Source organism: Macaca nemestrina, chromosome 9 (genome assembly GCF_043159975.1).
Source record: "Macaca nemestrina isolate mMacNem1 chromosome 9, mMacNem.hap1, whole genome shotgun sequence".
Taxonomy (NCBI): Eukaryota; Metazoa; Chordata; class Mammalia; order Primates; family Cercopithecidae; genus Macaca; species Macaca nemestrina.
The window spans coordinates 69892341-69910072 of record NC_092133.1 but is presented as its reverse complement, the minus strand read 5'-3'; the positions used below and the strand labels follow the sequence as shown (position 1 = coordinate 69910072).

At 37.7% G+C, this 17732-nt stretch overlaps 1 protein-coding gene across 8 annotated transcripts in view; it reads left to right on the top strand.

Annotated features, from left to right (window-relative positions):
* LOC105466019 (protein phosphatase 3 catalytic subunit beta) overlaps positions 1-17732 on the top strand; it is a 61019-nt gene that overhangs the window by 36569 nt on the left and 6718 nt on the right. For 3 of the 8 annotated variants that reach the window (XM_011714799.2, XM_011714795.2, XM_011714803.3), the window contains exons 10-13: positions 6766-6843; positions 12353-12379; positions 14486-14570; positions 16211-16308. In XM_011714799.2, the coding sequence (XP_011713101.1) occupies positions 6766-6843; positions 12353-12379; positions 14486-14570; positions 16211-16308 (288 nt within the window). The remainder of the gene's footprint in view (positions 1-6765; positions 6844-12352; positions 12380-14485; positions 14571-16210; positions 16309-17732) is intronic. The other 5 variants (XM_011714798.3, XM_011714802.2, XM_011714801.3 and 2 more) reach the window with 3 other exon arrangements.

The following is a 17732-nucleotide window of genomic DNA, read 5'->3' as shown; positions in this document are numbered from 1 at the left end:
TTTCCACACTGAGGTTGCAAGCTGCCGGTGGCTCTACCATTCTGGAGGGCAGCAGCCCTTTCTCACAGCTCCACTAGGCAGTGCCTCAGTGGGGAGTTTGTGTGGGGCATCCAGCCCTACATTTTCCCTTGGCACTGCCCTAGTAGTGTCTCTTTGTGAGGGCTCTGCCCCTGCTCTGCCTGGGCACCTAGGCTTTCTCATAAACCTGAAATCTAAGTGGAAACCACCAAGCTTCATTCACTCTTGCACTTGCCTAGAGGTTTAACACCAGGTGGTGGCTGGAGCTGGAGCAGTCCCTGGCTGTGGGGAGCAGTTGTCCTGAGGCTGTTCTGGTCAGTGGGCTCCTGCCCCACCCCCAAAACTATTCTTTCCTCTTAGGCCTCTGGGCCTATGATGGGATGGGCTGCTTCCTTTTTCCCATTGTCTTGGCTGGGCTCATAAGCACTTGGCTCCTTTTATATTTTTTTCTTAAACATTTTCTTCTATCCATTTCCCTCACTAGCGAAAACACATTACTAGTGGGAGTTTTCTCTACTTATTTATACAGTACCCTCATCTTGAATTCTTCCCTTGTTGAAGAAGTGACCCTTCCATTCAAGCCAGTCTAACTTGTCTCTAGATTCTATTACCCTTCTGCTTTTTAGGAAACTTGCTTTATCATTTATATCTTCCATATCTTCACATTCTCAGTACTAGTTCTATTATAAATTATTCAAATCTATCTGATCTTTAAATAAAAAACAAATAACATTTCTCTCATCTGATGTCTTTTTCTAACTACTGTGCTATGGCTTTTTTTTTTTTTTTTTTTTTTGCGCTATTACTTTGTTGCCTTTCTTTCAGAAGCCAAGTTTCTGGATGAAAATATATACTTTAAAGCTACTATTTAGTATATGTTAAATGACTCCATGTAGCTTTCAAGAAAAACCTTAACCTGTCACACAAAATCCTGGGACCTTCCCTACTTTTCTCTTCAGCCTCATTTCCTGCCTTTCTCTTTCACATTTTCTGCGTTATAGCCATAACACAGCAAAGCCAGTTTTCTGAACGTGCTATGCTCTTTAAGTTTTATACCCTCATACTTTTCTTTATTTTTTATAACAGCTTTATTGACCTGTAATTCACATACCATACAGTTGACCTATTTGAATTATATAATTCCATGTTTTATATATACTAGAATTGTGTAACCATTACCACAATTTTGGAACATTTGCATCATCCCCTCCAGAGAAACCCTGTGCCCATTAGCAGTCACTGTTCATTTTCCCCTAACCCCCCTTGCTAACCCTAGGTAACCACCAATCTGCTGTCCCCATAGATTCACCTATTCTGGACAGTTCATATAAATGGAATCACACAGTGTGTACTCGTTTGTGACTGACTTCTTTCCATATTTTCAAGGTTTATCTGTGGTGTAGCATGAATCAGTATAACATTCCTTTTTATGATGGAATAGTATTCTATTGTATGGATATAGCACATTTCGTTTGCTTTATTCATCAGCTGATAGACATTTATTTCCACTTTTGGACTCTTATTAATAATGCTGCAAAGAATATGCATGTGCAAGTTTTGTTTTCATTTTCTTTTTTCTTTTTTTTTTTTTTTTCGAGACAGAGTCTCACTCTGTCACCCAGGCTGAAGTGCAGTGGCGCAATCTCCGCTCACTGCAACCTCCGTCTCCCAGGTTCACGCCATTCTCCTGTCTCAGCCTCCCGAGTAGCTGGAATACAGGCGCCCGCCACCACACCTGGCTAATTTTTGTATTTTTAGTCGAGATGGTGTTTTACCGAGTTAGCCAGGATGATCTCGATCTGACCTTGTGATGCACCCGCCTTGGCCTCCCAAAGTGCTGGGATTACAGGTGTGAGCCACTGTTTCTGGCCTATGTTTTCATTTTCTTGAGTATAGATCTGGGAGTGAAATTGCTGGATCATATTGTAACTCTATGATAAACCTTTTAAGGATCTTCCCAAAACAGCTATACCATTTTGTTGTTGTTGTTGTTTTTGAGACGGAGTTTTGCTCTTGTCGCCCATGCTGGAGTGCAATGGCGCCATCTGGGCTCACCGCAACCTCTGCCTCCCGGGTTCAAGCGATTCTCCTGCCTCAGCCTCCTGAGTAGCTGGGATTATAGGAATGCACCACCACTGCCAGCTAATTTTGTATTTTTTAGTAGAGACGGGTTTCTCCACGTTGGTCAGGCTGGTCTCGAACTCCTGACCTCAGGTGATTGTCCCACTTGAGCCTCCCAAAGTGCTGGGATTACAGGCGTGAGCCACTGTGTCCGGCCTTAGCTGTACCATTTTACAGTTTCATCAGCAGTGTGAAAAAAATACATATTTTTAAAATAAATATACATTTTAATATATAAAAATATTTTAAATATGTAAAATACATTTTAATATATAAAATATATATAAATTTTAATATAGAGATGAGGTTTTGCCATGTTGCCCAAGCAGTCTACCCACCTTGGCCTCCCAGGGTGCTAGGGTGACAGGCATGAGCCACCACACCCAGCTGAGGATGAATATATTTTCAAATCCTTTGCTTATTTTATAATTGGAATATTTGTCTTAAAGTTTTCTTTATTAAAGAAATTCTTTTGCCGGGCGCGGTGGCTCACGCCTGTAATCCCAGCACTTTGGGAGGCCAAAGCAGGCGGATCATGAGGTTAGGAGTTCAAGACCAGCCTGACCAACATGGTGAAACCCTGTCTCTACTAAAAATACAAAAATTAACTGGGTGTGGTGATGCACGCTTGTAATCCCAGCTACTCAGGAGGCTGAGGCAGGAGAATTGCTTGAACCTGGGAGACAGAGGTTGCAGTGAGCCAAGTTCACACCACTCAACAGAGTGAGACTCCGTCTCTAAAAAATAAAACATATTTTTGTTGTCTATATAAATTTATGAAGTATAAGTGTAATTTTGTTACATGGATATATTGCATAGTGGTGAAGTCAAGGCTTTTAGTGTATCTATCACCAGACTAGCATACATTGTACTTATGAAGTAATTTCATCTTCCATACCTCTCCCACCTCTCCACCCTTCCAAGTCTCCATTGTCTATCATTCCACACTCTACCTCCATGTATATATATTATTTAGCTTCCACTTAAGTGAAGATGCAGTATTTTTCAGTATCTCAGTTGTTTCACACAAGATAATGGTTGTTGAGTTGTGTTTTTTTTTTATATATATATATATATATATTTTTTTTTTTTTTTTTTTTTGAGACAGAGTCTTGCTCTGTTGCCCAGGCTGGAGTGCAGTGGCGCGATCCCTGCTCACTGCAAGCTCCACCGCCTCCTGGGTTCACGCCATTCTCCTGCCTCAGCCTCCCGAGAAGCTGGGACTACAGGCGGCCCGCCACCACACCCGGCTAATTTTTTTGTGTTTTTAGTAGAGACAGGGTTTCACCGTGTTTGCCAGGATGGTCTCAATCTCCTGACCTCGTGATCTGCCCACCTTGGCCTCCCAAAGTGCTGGGATTACAGGCGTGAGCCACTGCGCCCGGCCATTTTTTATATATTCCATATGCAAGTCCCTTATCATATATGATTTACAAATAATTTTCTCCCACTTTCACTTTCTTTCTTTCTTTTTTTTGAGACAGGGTCTCACTCTGTCTCCCAGACTGGAGTGCAGTGGTACCATCTTGGCTCACTGCAACCTCCATCTCCCAGGTTCAAGCGATTCTCCTGCTTCACCCTCCCAAGTAGCTGGGATTACAGGCTTGTGCCACCAAGCCCGGCTAATTTTTGTATTTTTAGTAGAGATGGGGTTTCACCATGTTGGTAAGGCTGATCTCAAACAAGTGATCCGCCTGCTCAGCCTCCTAAAGTGCTGGGATTACAGGCATGAGCCCCCCGCCTGGCTGACTTTCACTTTCTTAATAATGTCCTTTAGGCTTTTACTCTGTCACCTCAGCTAGAATGTTGGAGTGCAGTCGTAACTCACTGCAACAATCTCAAACTCCTGGACTCGGGCAATCTTACCACACGTCCTTCCAAGTAGGTAGACTACAGGCATGTCCCACCATGACTAGCTATTGTTTTTTCTTTTTTTAGAGATGGGATCTTTGTGTTGCCTAGGCTGGTCTCAAATTCCTAGGCTCAAGTGATCCTCCTCCTTCATTCTCCCAGGTAGCTGGGATTACAGGCACATGTTTCTGTGCCCGATTTTTTTGTCCTTTGAAGCACAAAACTTTTCAATTTTTTTAAAAAAATACATTTTATTGTGTATATTTAAGGTATACAGCATAACAGCTTTATTGAAATATAATTTATATACTATGCAATTCATCTATTTAAAGTATACAATTCAGTTGGTTTTAGTATATTTCAGAGTTGTGTAACCATCAGAAAGACTAATCTTTCTGTCTTTGTAGATTTGCCTTTGCTAGACATTTTATGTAAATAAGGTTATATGGTATATGGTCTTTTGTGACTGGCTTCTTTAAAAAATTTTTTAATTTTGGCAAAGTCATATTTATCTATTTTTTCCTTTGTTGCTTGTGTTTTTGTTGTTATACCTAAGAAATCATTGCCTAATCCGAGCTCATAAAGATTTACCCCTGTTTTTTTTTAAGAGTTTTAGTTCTTACATTAGGTGTTTGATCCATTTTGAGTTAATTTTTGCATGTGGTGTGCAGTAGAGGGAGTGCAGTTTATTCTTTCGCATGTGACCATTTGCAGCTTTATTCTTTTGTAGTTGACCATTGTTGAAATGACTGTTCTTTAGCCACTGAATTGTTTTGGCACCCTTGTCAAAAATCAATTGACCTTAAATATCAGGTTTTCTTTCTGGACTCTCAATTCTATTCTGTTGTGATAAATGACTACTACATCATTTTTCTAACTTCTGTTTAGAATACCTTTTCTGCCCTCTCCACTTGGCAAACTCCTAGTTTATGATTCCTCTCAAATGTCATCTATCAAAAGCCTTGCCTTCCCTAGCAGGTCTTTTGTGTATCTTTGAATACTTATAGCATGTTTTTCATCAGTCTTTTGCGGTTGATATTTAATATCTCCTTCGGTAGTTAGTAAGCTTTTTGAAGGTAGAGACTGTGCCTTTCATACCTGAATCCTAGAGCTTTAGTGTCATACTGTATTGAATTTTGTTTTGGATATGTTCATTTCTAGGTGCCTTCAGGCCATCTAACTGCTAATATTCAATAGACATTTTTCTTTATTAATTGAAATTTGCTTTTATTTTTCTTATTTTGTGTACTTATTTGTTATTAATTGAGTACCTGTCATGTGCCAGGGCACAGTGCCAGGCTCTGAAGTTATAATAGTGAATTAAACAACATCCTACACTCATGAAGTTTTCATTCTAGTAGGGGAAACATACAGTATACAAATGGTTTAAGACAGTTGACAATAAAACCAGCAAGGAAATCTGGAGCCTGAAGGAGAGGTTAACACTGGAGATACAGACTTTGGAAGCATCTTCAACGAGGTCATAATTCAAACTGTAAATATGATAATAGACAGAAATTCCAAGTGATTGAATATATAGGAGGATTAATACTGCAGAGAGAATCTTGAGGATATCCAAAGTTTTGCGGAAAAATGATCCAATCATGAGAAAACCAGAAGAGTAGAATCTTGGGAACCAAGGGAGAAGAGAAGGAAAAAAACATATAGAATAGTGAAAGAGGATTAAGCCTATGAAACTGCCAAGGGTTCAGATTGTTAGTCATTAGTAATCTTTAGAAATAAATTTCAAGGGAGTTGCCGAGCCAGTTTTTAAAAGATAAGGCCTGGCCCAGTGGCTGACGCCTGTAATCCCAGCACTTTGGGAGGTCGAGGCGGGCGGATCATAAGGTTAGGAGTTCAAGACCAGCCTGACCAACATGGTAAAACCCCATCTCTCATTTAAAAAAAAAAAAAAATTATAAAAATTAGCTGGGCGTGGTGGTGCATGCCTGTAATCCCAGCTCCTTGGGAGGCTGAGGCAGGAGAATCGCTTGAACCTGTGAGGCAGAGGTTGCAGTAAGCCAAGATCACACCACTGCACTCCAGTCTGGGCAACAGAGCAAGACTCTGTCTCCAAAAAAAAAAAAAAACAATTAAATCCTGAGACTTTTTGGAACCAGTAAAACTCTGCCATGATTTTTTTTCTTATTATGCTATATCCATGAATGAAGATTTGAAATGTATACATTCAGTTGTTATTCATCTCTGTTCTTATCTCTGTGGGGCTTAATTTTTTTTTTTTTTTTTTTGAGACGGAGTCTCGCTCTGTCGTCCAGGCTGGAGTGCAGTGGCGCGATCTCAGCTCATTGCAAGCTCCACCTCCCGGGTTCACGCCATTCTCCTGCCTCAGCCTAACGAGTAGCTGGGACTACAGGCGCCCGCCGCCACGCCCGGCTAATGTTTTTGTATTTTTTAGTAGAGACGGGGTTTCACCGTGTTAGCCAGGATGGTCTCGATCTCCTGACCTCGTGATCCGCCCGCCTCGGCCTCCCAAAGCGCTGGGATTACAGGCGTGAGCCACCGCGCCCGGCCAATTTTTTTTTTTTTGAGAGGCCTGAAAATTTGTTCCATAAGGAATCTCTTTCAGAGTTGTTATCCACTGAATTTCTTTCCTTTTGAAAGCCTTTGCATTTTTTATTTCCATCGTTCTTGCTGTAAGAATGTGTTTGCTTTCTTGGGCTAAACATTATTTGACCATTTGTAGAAATAGTTGCTATGTATATGTAAAGACAGTTATATATGGTCAGCTAACATGTAACTTTTTTTTCCAAATAGTGACAGAAATGTTGGTAAATGTTCTGAGTATTTGCTCTGATGATGAACTAATGACTGAAGGTGAAGACCAGTTTGATGGTATGATTATTCATCTTACTATTTTTTTATTGTGAAATGATATTTCTTTACTGCCTAGCCTCAGTACACACTATTTTGCAAATAATAGTCATTGCTTTCAGCATATGCTATTTGATAAGTAACAAGCTACTTTTTTTGGATATTAAGATTTGAAAATAATTTTAGTGATTTCTTTTTTTATGGTAATATTGGAAAGAAGATGAACTTTGGGAAAAAAGAAATTTGGAAGAAAGAACATAAGGAAAGGAAAACTGAAGTATTAAAAGGATGTAGTTCTTGATGAATATGGACACTGGTTAGAGAAAAGAGGATAAAAATACTATTTGTTTTATTAGAACAATATTCTTAATGTATCAAAAGCATACCTGAACTCCCAATTTTGCTTTTCCTTCCTTTTAGACACTAAAATAGACTGTTTCTAAATTAGTGTGGCTGTGTTCTAAAAGACCACTTGCTAATTTAGTTTGAGATTCTGAAAGCATTTTTTCCACAGAAACAAAGTTATATACATGGTTGTTATGTAAGCCAACAAGCCTATGTACCTAATGCATGTTTAATAGTAAAAAGTAGTACTATAGAAAAAAAATTCATTTTATTTTGTTTTGAAATTTTTATTTAAAACTTTATTTAAATATTTAATTAAAACCCAAGTACATAAAAAGGTAAACAATTTATAAACCGAAAATGATTCCCTTCCATATTCCCCTCACATCTTTGTTTTAGTATACTTTTTATAGTTGTAATCAATATTTCAATGTTTCCATATTTTGAACATGGTCTATATATTGGTAAGATTTAATAGCTACATATTTTTAAGTCCATTGATAAACTATAATGTTTGGCCAGATGTGGTGGCTCATGCCTGTAATCCCACCACTTTGGGAGGCCAAGGCAGGAGGATCCCTTGAGCCCAGGAGTTGGAGACCAGCCTGGGCAATATGGAAAGATTTCCTTGTCTCTATTAAAAAAAAATACACACACACGATAATTTAATTTTCATAGTTAATCTCACATTGTTTGGCAACTGGGTTCCAAATTATCCTTATGAATAGCAGTAAAATAAACATATTTGTATTATAGCTTTTATTTTCCTTCTTGGAATAAATTTATTGAAGAGAATTATAGAGTTACAGAATTAACTCTGTAACTCTTTTAGCTTCATTGTTTTAGCTGTGAACTACCACATTGCTTTGCAGAAGGATTGGACCACTATGAAGTGCCTCCAGCAAGGAATCCATAGACATATTTCTCCACAGGACTACCTCATTGGATTTTGGTCATTTTTACTTATTTTCTTCATGGCTATATAGTAGTAAATTATAGTTGCTTAAGTTTACATTTCTTTGATTTCTAATGATGCTAAGAAGAAAATTACTGTTTTTCCAACTGTGTAAACTATCCATTTCATTTGATCACTTTTTGAGTAAAATCTGAATGAAACCTATTTAGAAATTTCTCTACTTACAAACAGGTTTGATTCTTAAAAACACTTGAAAGCCCATTTGTTGAAAGTACAAAGTAACTGTGTACAAGTGCTACCATTGCCATCTGTTGGTGGTAGGCAGAGATGCGCTTTTATTCTTACACATTTGTTAATAACTGACATAGTATATTTATATCAGTTATTTTTTAGTTTGGATAGTAAACTTTAGTGAATAATACTTTTCCTTATTTTAATTCTTTCCTTTTTTTTTTTTTTTTTTTGAGACAGAGTCTTGCTCTGTCACCTAGGCTAGAGTGCAGTAGTGCAATCTTGGCTCACTGCAACCTCCATCTCCCTGGTTCAAGTGATTCTCCTGCCTCAGCTTCCCAAGTAGCTGGGATTACAGATGCCCACAACCACGCCCAGCTAATTTTTGTATTTTTAGTAGAGACGGGGTTTCACCATCTTGGCCAAACTGGTCTCGAACTCCTGACCTCAGATGATCCACCCACCTCAATCCACCTGCCTTGGCTTCCCAAAGTGTTGGGATTACAGGTGTGAGCCACCATGCCCAGCCATTGAATAGTTTCAAATATATATTTTGTTTCCCTGTTCTGCTGTCACTTTTGTTGTAAGAATAGACCTGGGCTTAGATTCTAGTTCCTTATAATGGCTCTGTGGCATCAGGCAACTTACTTAACCTTTCTGAGTCTCAGTTTCTCTCATCTTTAAAGAAGTGACAGTAATACCTACTTCATAATGTTGTAGGTATTGAGATAATTAATAATTGAAGTAATTATTGGCACATAGCCTAATTTTTAAAGAAAGCTTTCTGTTTTTCAAATTCTGTGAAATATTTAGTGAGAGTTTTAATTGATATTATGTTAATTCTATATCTGAATCTAGGGAAGTTTTTTTAATTTTTTTTTTTTTTTTTTTTTTTTTTAAGAGATGAGGTTTCCCTATGTTGCCAAGGCTAGTCTTGAACTCCTGGCCTCAAGCAGTCCTCCCACCTCAGCCTCTCAAAAAGTGCTGGGATTTCCCTTTCTTTCTTTCCTTCCTTCCTTTCTTTCTTTCTTTCTTTCTTTCTTTCTTTCTTTCTTTCTTTCTTTCTTTCTTTCTTTCTTTCCTTTCTTTCTCTCTCTCTCTCTCTTTCTCTTTCTCTCTCTCTCTCTCTTTCTCTTTCTTTCTTTTTTAAAATAAATAGTATTTAGTTTTCCAAACTAAAACCAAGAACTCTTACTCTATATAATTACTTTATTTACTATAATTACTTCATTTAATACATAATTCCTCTATTTAAGATTATATAGTTTTTCTTTGAAAAAATTTTGTCATTGTCAAGTTAAATTAATACATCTGTATTTTATGTTCTTATTACTATTACAACTGGTGTCTCTTTTTTTCTATCTGTATGAAAGAATATATATTTGTGGGTTTATCTTATATCTAACAAACTTGAGTCAGCAGAATTATTTTCTATGATAATTTTTAATTTGTTTTCTATTACTTTTAAAAATATGTTATTTATAGGGGATTGATATTACTTCTATTCTGTATTTTTACCTTTCTTTTATGCTTTAAAAGTTATTATCAGTACGGCCAATAGTATGTTAAATAGGAATGATGGTAGATAATGCTTTAGTCCTCTTCTTATAATAATAAGAAAAAAAGGTTACTTGTTAGTCTAATTATAGTACTTGGTTTTAGGTACCTATGATTTATATGAATAAAGATACCAAGTCATGTTTTGATATTGAACCAGAAATAAATATAAAATTTTATTATATTCTAATGAGAAGATTTTATATATCATCAGCATTTTTCCTATTAGTATGATAATTTATCCCCTTGTTATATCATTCTTGCATTCCAGGGATGAATTGAATTTGATCATTAAAGAGGCAGTGTAGTTTAATGAAAAGGATCAGTGGTTTAGGTGTCTTGTCACTACCGTTCACTAGCTGTGTAATCTTAGAAAAGGCACCTAATTTCTCAAGTTTTCTTATTCAGAAACTGAGGGAATAGAGAGGATGAAAATTCTTTCCCACTCTTAAATAATTTTAAAAATTGTAAAGCACCATTTATGACAATGTTTCAATGGGAAAATACACTGAGTTCCAGCTTTTAATATTAGAAATAGATCTCCCTTTACTGCCAACAGGGCAGGTACAATTACTCCTCATTTTTTTCACTCTTCCACTACCAAGTATTAGGAGTAGAGACTCTAAGAAAGTTTTAGGAATATGAGTCTGGGAGTTTGCATGGAGAAATGGGAATGGTTTGGAAGATAAAGAATGTTGAGGAAATGGAGGATAGAGGAGGAGATTCGGATAGATACTAAGGTTTAAAGTGGGGTAGGGAAAGAGCTGCTGGAACTAGGTTTATTTCCCTTCCTTATTTGTACTCCCTAATTTCTTCCCTCTTACTCCATCCATCTTTTCTCCTATCCTTTCACCATAATGGCTTGCCTTCTGTTCTCTCCTTCTTTTCTTACACAATGGTGGAACCATCCTATGGAATTGGTCTGGGGAGAAATCTGGCTTTAGAAAGAAAACTTGATGGGATGGCTGTGGAGTCAGAATAAGGGTTTAGCTTTTCTTTGGGGAAAGAGAGAGCAGGATTGGAGATTTCTGAGTGTCAGGAAAGAAAAACTAATTTTTGTATATTTAAAGCTAAGATGGCCGGGCGTGGTGGCTCACGCCTGTAATCCTAGCACTTTGGGAGGCCAAGGTGGGTGGATCACCTGAGGTCAGGAGTTTGAGACCAACCTGGCCAACATGGCAAAACCTGTCTTTACTAAAAAAGTACAAAAATTAGCTGGGCGTGGTGGTGAGTGCCCATAGTCCCAGCTACTTGGAAGGCTGAGGCAGGAGAATCGCTTAAACTCAGGAGGCAGAGGTTGCAGTGAGCCGAAATCATGCCTTTGCACTCCAGCCTGGTTGACAGAGCGAGACTCGGTCTCAAGAAAAAAAAGCTAAGATTAGGTAAAGGCATAAGACTATTGTTAAGTGGTAAATCTTTGGTGCTCTGTATTGTTTAATGTATGTGTGGGGTCATTTTTAAGACAAAAATTTGCATTAACACTAAATGTATAAATGCACATAGCATCCCTTTTAGAAGTGTTAATCATAAAAGAGAATTTTCGAACATTGATTTCTGTGATATTTAGGTTGCATGCAATTTTTTCCAGATATTTATCTTTTGTCTTCAGTTTGGTAAAGGGAAGTACATAATCCATATGTGTTGCAGTTTCACTAAAATAAGTACATTTCCTATAATGGAATAATTTATCTCAGCATTTGAATGGAAGATAGGGAAAGCTCAAATGAAACCACCCCAGCTGCCTACTCTTAGAACTATTACTTGATTTGAAACAATCTGTTGCTATTTTTGCAAAAAGATGTCCCCCAAATTCCCAGATTGGATTGGGGACAGAAAGCACATACTGTTGCTCCTAAGTATATGCAAAAGTTCTGCAATTCAGATTCAGGAAATCATGTGCTCTTGTTAGGGAGTATGGGAGGTTTAGCTTTTCCTTCGTTGAGAGGGGGTGAGGTTTTCTACTGAGGCAGTTTATGAAGTTACCTACATTTCTCTGACTGTACTACACATTTTGCAGATGTTGGTGTCCTTGAAGAACCACATGAGTTTGTATTTCATTTGTGTCATTACCTTTTACTTAACATACTTCCACAGGTGACACATTTCCTTAGGGGTATGACTATAAATGTGCAATTGTTGTTAGCAGTCTTTTATCAGTCTTATGTGTTTTCACATGTTTTTTTCTGTCCCTAATTATGTCTGCTTTCATCAGATATGATAGTCATTCTGTCCATAATTTCTTCCGTGCACATATCTTTTAAGAAATCTTTAGAGTTCTACCTAGTGGCATCCCTCTTTATTCACCAGATTCTACAGTACTACATTTTTCAAGTTTCCAAATATGAGGGCCTTCATTTTTCTCCCTTTCTTTGTACATTCATTCTTCAGTACCACTGCCAAGTTAAATCTCTATCTTTTTATTTGTCTCAACCACCTTTTCTCCATCATTCACTTCCTTTTTTCTGGACTCTCCATCTGAAGAACGGCTCATATATGGCAATAAAAAAGGTACAGACCAGACAGAGTAACATTGTTTTGAAATATGACTTCATAAGTTATCCTCATGTCTATGTAAGTTAGCACATTCATTGAGTAATGTCTATGCAGAGTCCTCTTGGGCCTTGTGCAAATTTAAGTTTTATCTGAGTTAGTATTTGGTATTTTTAGAAGTCATATTCCAAGATATCTGTCTTTCTGTGCATGGAAATATTTTTCCCTCCTTTTCATTCCTGTTTTAAAATTTCATTCTTTTGCTTATTTGTAATGTTTTGTACTTTTCCCTGCATGATTAGGGTTGTTTGATTGTCTGTATTATTTCCCAAAGAAATGTTACTGTGGACATTTACTTTAATATGATGCATGATGTGTTTGTAGACTGATTTAAAATCCTGATTTGTACAGTGTTTTTATATTCCTGTGATTTTTTCATTTGATATCAGTATAGTTTACATGTCATTTGGTTTTATAGATACAGAAATTAAGACTGAAAATATGAATGTACTTATTACAGCCATCCTCCCCAACCTCCTTCTGCTTATCCCCAGTGTAGCTACTTACAAATTCTGTCAATTTTAAAACAAAATGTTTATAATAATTTATTAGAAGAGAACTAGACTTACCTTCTATCCTTGAACAAGTCAGTTAATAACCTCAGTTTCTTTGTCTATAAAATGAGGAGATTGCACTTTATAGTATCTCCAGTGTCTCCAAATTCTAATATTCTATGATTCTTAGAATTTTTAGTTTTTGGGGTTTTTTTTTTTTTTTTTTTTTTTTTTTTGGTATTTTAAAAATACCTGTTTAGAGTGCCATGGTACCCAGGTACCCACACAGTTTTGGACTTGTAAAAGCTGTAGCTTCAGTGCTTGTAATATTTACCCTTTAGAAGATCATAAACATGTCATGGAGCCTATTTTTTTCCCCCTAAAATATGTCTTTTGTTTCTATCTTTGAAGTTGGATTTCTTTTTCTCTTTTCTTGCAGTCAGGTCCAGTCATTATCTTAGTTTTTAATTATATGTAATTGTGGACTGCTTGAATTTTAAATGAGATGTTCTCTCCCAGAAGACTTACAGTTGTTCAGACCTCTGTATACCTAAGGCCCCTTTTAAACTAGTGTCTTTAGCCTTTCCTTAACCTTCTCCTCAACCATGGTGCTTCCATGTGTGTTTTCATTGTGTTGAATGAAGCACAGCTCTAAGGAACCACACTTTTGGGTCCAGAGTGATTCTAGTTGCTGTACATGAAATAACAGGACTGAGATTGATGTTGTTCTTTCTGGAGGCCAAGGGAAGGAAGATAAAACCTTTGAGTCATTCTTCAGCCAAGGATTTAGTTGTTTTGGTTTATTCTCTTCTACATCAGTCATAGATAGCACAGCTAACCCTTTAGAGATGAAGCAGTAGTGATCCTTTAGCCATGTTTTTCTCATTGCTTATGTCATACTCACCTAGAGATGTAAAAGATTGTATATATTTGCATGACCTTAGGAATACCTGGTACATTAGGTTAAGATGTGCATTGTTGAAATGCTGGTATGGCCCTTAGTTCAGGATTACCTGCACAGTAGCTCCTTCATGCCATTAATTTTAGACCAACTCAAACCAAAGAAGCTTACTCTGTCATAGTCTGATGGGATATTGTCAGCCTGCATGTCAAATACTTTGTGATAGTTAAATAAGACTACAGGACTGTTACAAATTCTTAGTCTGTTAGTCTGCATGCTGTAGGCTGTCATGAAAATTAAACAGAGACTTTAAGATTATTATCAGTTTTTGCCCTCTGGTTTGTAATACAAGTTGGGCTCAAGTTTGCTTTTTTTTTTTTTTTTTTTTGCCCCAATTGCTGTTTTACTGATTAGCCAGTCTAGTGAAATATTAAAGTTTGTGGATTACTTTTTATTTCTACATTTATCAGACCCCAATATTAGACCAATGCTGAGCTAAATATTGAGAGAGCAAGACATTTTTTAGCATGAGTTCATCTAGTCTCCTCCATGTAAGCTGGTGGCAGGGGCCTTGGTATTGGTTTAGATGAGTGTGGAACAGGCTAATAGCATATTGTAAGCATGCATGCCCTAAACTTGAGCCTTTCTCTCTATTTATTCCATTGAAAGTAGGTTCAGCTGCAGCCCGGAAAGAAATCATAAGAAACAAAATTCGAGCAATTGGCAAGATGGCAAGAGTCTTCTCTGTTCTCAGGTAATGATGTCTTTTCTTGATTATTTGTTTTGCAGAAATTATGTTTATTGTACCTTGTTACAAGCATTGTCCTGCATCTAAAAGCAACATGGGGCCGGGTGTGGTGGCACACTCCTGTAATCTCAGCATTTTGGGATGCCAAGGCGGGCAGATCACCTGAGGTCAGGAGTTTGAGACCAGCCTGGCCAACATGGCGAATCCCCATCTCTACTGAAAATACAAAAATTAACCGGGCGTGGTGGCATGCGCCTGTAATCCCAGCTACTCGGGAAGTTGAGGCACGAGAATTGCTTGAACCCGGGAGGCAGAGGTTGTGGTGAGCCGAGATTGCGCCACTGCACACCAGCCTGGGAGACAGAGCAAGACTCTGTCTCAAAAAAAAAAAAAAAAAAGCAACAGAGTATCATTCTTCCTATATAGAAGTTACTTAGGCCTGGCCAGGCACGGTGGCTCACGCCTGTAATCCCAGCACTTTGGGAGGCCAAGGGAGGTGGATTGCGAGGTCAAGAGACTGAGACTATCCTGGCCAACATGGTGAAACCCCGTCTCTACTAAAAATACAAAAATTAGCTGGGCGTGGTGGTGCATGCCTGTAGTCCCAGCTACTCGGAGGCTGAGGGAGGAGACTTGCTTGAACTTGGGAGGTAGAGGTTGCAGTGAGCTGAGATCACACCACTGCACTCCAGCCTGGGTGACAGAGAAACTCTGTCTCAGAAAAAAAAAAAAAGTTGCTTAGGCCGGGTGCAGTGGCTCATGCCTGTAATCCCAGCACTTTGGGAGGCCGAAGTGGGCGGATGCTTGAGCTTAGGAGTTCACGACCAGGCTAGGAAACATGGCAAAACCCCATCTCTACAAAAAAGAATACAAAAATTAGCCGGGCCTGGTGGCGTGCACCTGTGGTCCCAGGTACTCGGGAGGCCGAGATGGGAAGATCGCCTGAGCCCCAGGAAGTTGTCAGCAGTGAGCTGTGATTGCACTACTGCACTTCAGCCTGGGTGACGGAGTGAGACCTTGTCTCAAAAAGAAAAAGAAGTTAATTATATATTTGTATATTGAAGATGGGAACGCAAGTCCCTTTGAAGCTAAGATTTTTGACTCTGGTGATTATTATTGCTCATCTTTGGTATCTCTTTTCCTTTTGTGATAACACTAAATTTACACTTTGAAAATTAGAGCAGTATAAGAAGGAGGGGATACTTTTTAGAGTATTCTTGATGAACTTGTTCATCCATATAGGAAGTCCCTTGTGCTGGAGCCATAAATTGCCTTCCCTGAGGTTAATTCAGGAAGACCAGGTTTAAGAGTACAAATGAATACATCAGTCTTAAAAAATTTGTTAGCAAAACTGACTACATCAGACATTTGAACTTCAGAGCATATGAAATACCATATTTTCTCAATAGTATGATGCCCCTTGATGAATCTTAACACATACTTAATAAAGTTTTTCAGGAAAAATAATACATGCCTCAATTGTAAGGCACACCCTCATACCTGAAATGTCTCAAAATTGAGGAAAATATGGTAATAGCAATGAATGTCATAAATTTTATATATGGCCTATATCTAGACCCTATGTCTTCTTTTAAATTAAGTACTTGTTGGAAGTATCTGATATTTGTTATATCTCTCTGCTATAGGGAGGAGAGTGAAAGTGTGCTGACACTCAAGGGCCTGACTCCCACAGGGATGTTGCCTAGTGGAGTGTTAGCTGGAGGACGGCAGACCCTGCAAAGTGGTAATGATGTTATGCAACTTGCTGTGCCTCAGATGGACTGGGGCACACCTCACTCTTTTGCTAACAATTCACATAATGCATGCAGGGAATTCCTTCTGTTTTTTAGTTCCTGTCTCAGCAGCTGACCTAGACAGGGTACTGTATTAGCTAGTGTCTCATTAATACCTGATCAGGGCAGAAAACTGATAGAGTGGGTATTCCTTTCAATTGAAAATAATGGTCAGTTCCTCAGCTTTTCATGAAATGATATGGGAGCAGCTCATATCATAATGTCTGAAATATTTATTTATTCATTTGTCTAATTCACCCTTTTCTTTTAAAAGCCCCAGTTTCAGAATGTGAATCAGGGATATTCCTGTTACTAAAATGGAAATGTAATTCCAAGTTTCTTATTTTTAATTTTTTAAATTTATGTCATTGTATTAGACCATGCTTATATTTAAAACTACTTAATTTAGAGTTAACTACCTGCTTAGGCCCCAGAACATTATTTATGCACTTCAGTTACCAAAAGATTTGTGCAAGGTTTTGTACCCTGGTAAATGATGCCAAAGTTTGTTTTCTGTGGTGTTTGTCAAATGTTCTATGTATAATTAACTGTCTGTAACATGCTGTTTCCTTCCTCTGCAGATGTAGCTGCTTTCCTAAATCTGTCTGTCTTTCTTTAGGTTAGCTGTATGTCTGTAAAAGTATGTTCAATTAAATTACTCCATCAGACACTTGTCTGTCTGTCAATGTAGAAGCAGCTTTGTAGCACCTTGTTTCGAGGTGTGCTGCATTTGTTGCTGCACTTTGTGCATTCTGAACATGAATGTAACATTAGATATTAAGTCATTGTTATAAGGGGTTGAATTTAAATCCTGTAAGTCAAAATTGAAAGGGTGTTATTAAGTGTGCCTTTATTTTGCATGAAAATAAAAAGAATTATACGTAAAGCATTCCTGTAATCTGGCTCATTGAATATTTTATACTTAAAAAAACTTTTTTTTTGGCGTAAATATTTGTGTAAATACTGGGTTAACTTTTTTAAAGCCCATTACAGATTAAATAGAAGAGAGTGATGTGAGTATTAGTGACCATACACAGTAATTCAGTCTAGATTTCTTTTCCTGTGGTTGGAAAGCAAAAATACGTGATGTGGAAAAGCCTGAATTTCTTGTAGCCACTTTTGACAGCCCTCTAAGGGTCATTGTCTATTAAAATAGCAACAGATCTGATGTTTTCCTTAGTCGTAATTAAGTTTCTTTTTGGTGTTGTAATTCGTGACTTTTTTAGAGAGAAAAAGATAGGCAATTTTAACATTTTGAATGAATTTACATTTGACTTCACAATTTCATTTCCTTTGGTTCCATAATAAGTGCTCTCTCCTCTCCTCTCCTCTCTTCTTTCTCTCTCTCTTTTTTTTGTGCATGTGTACGTGTGTG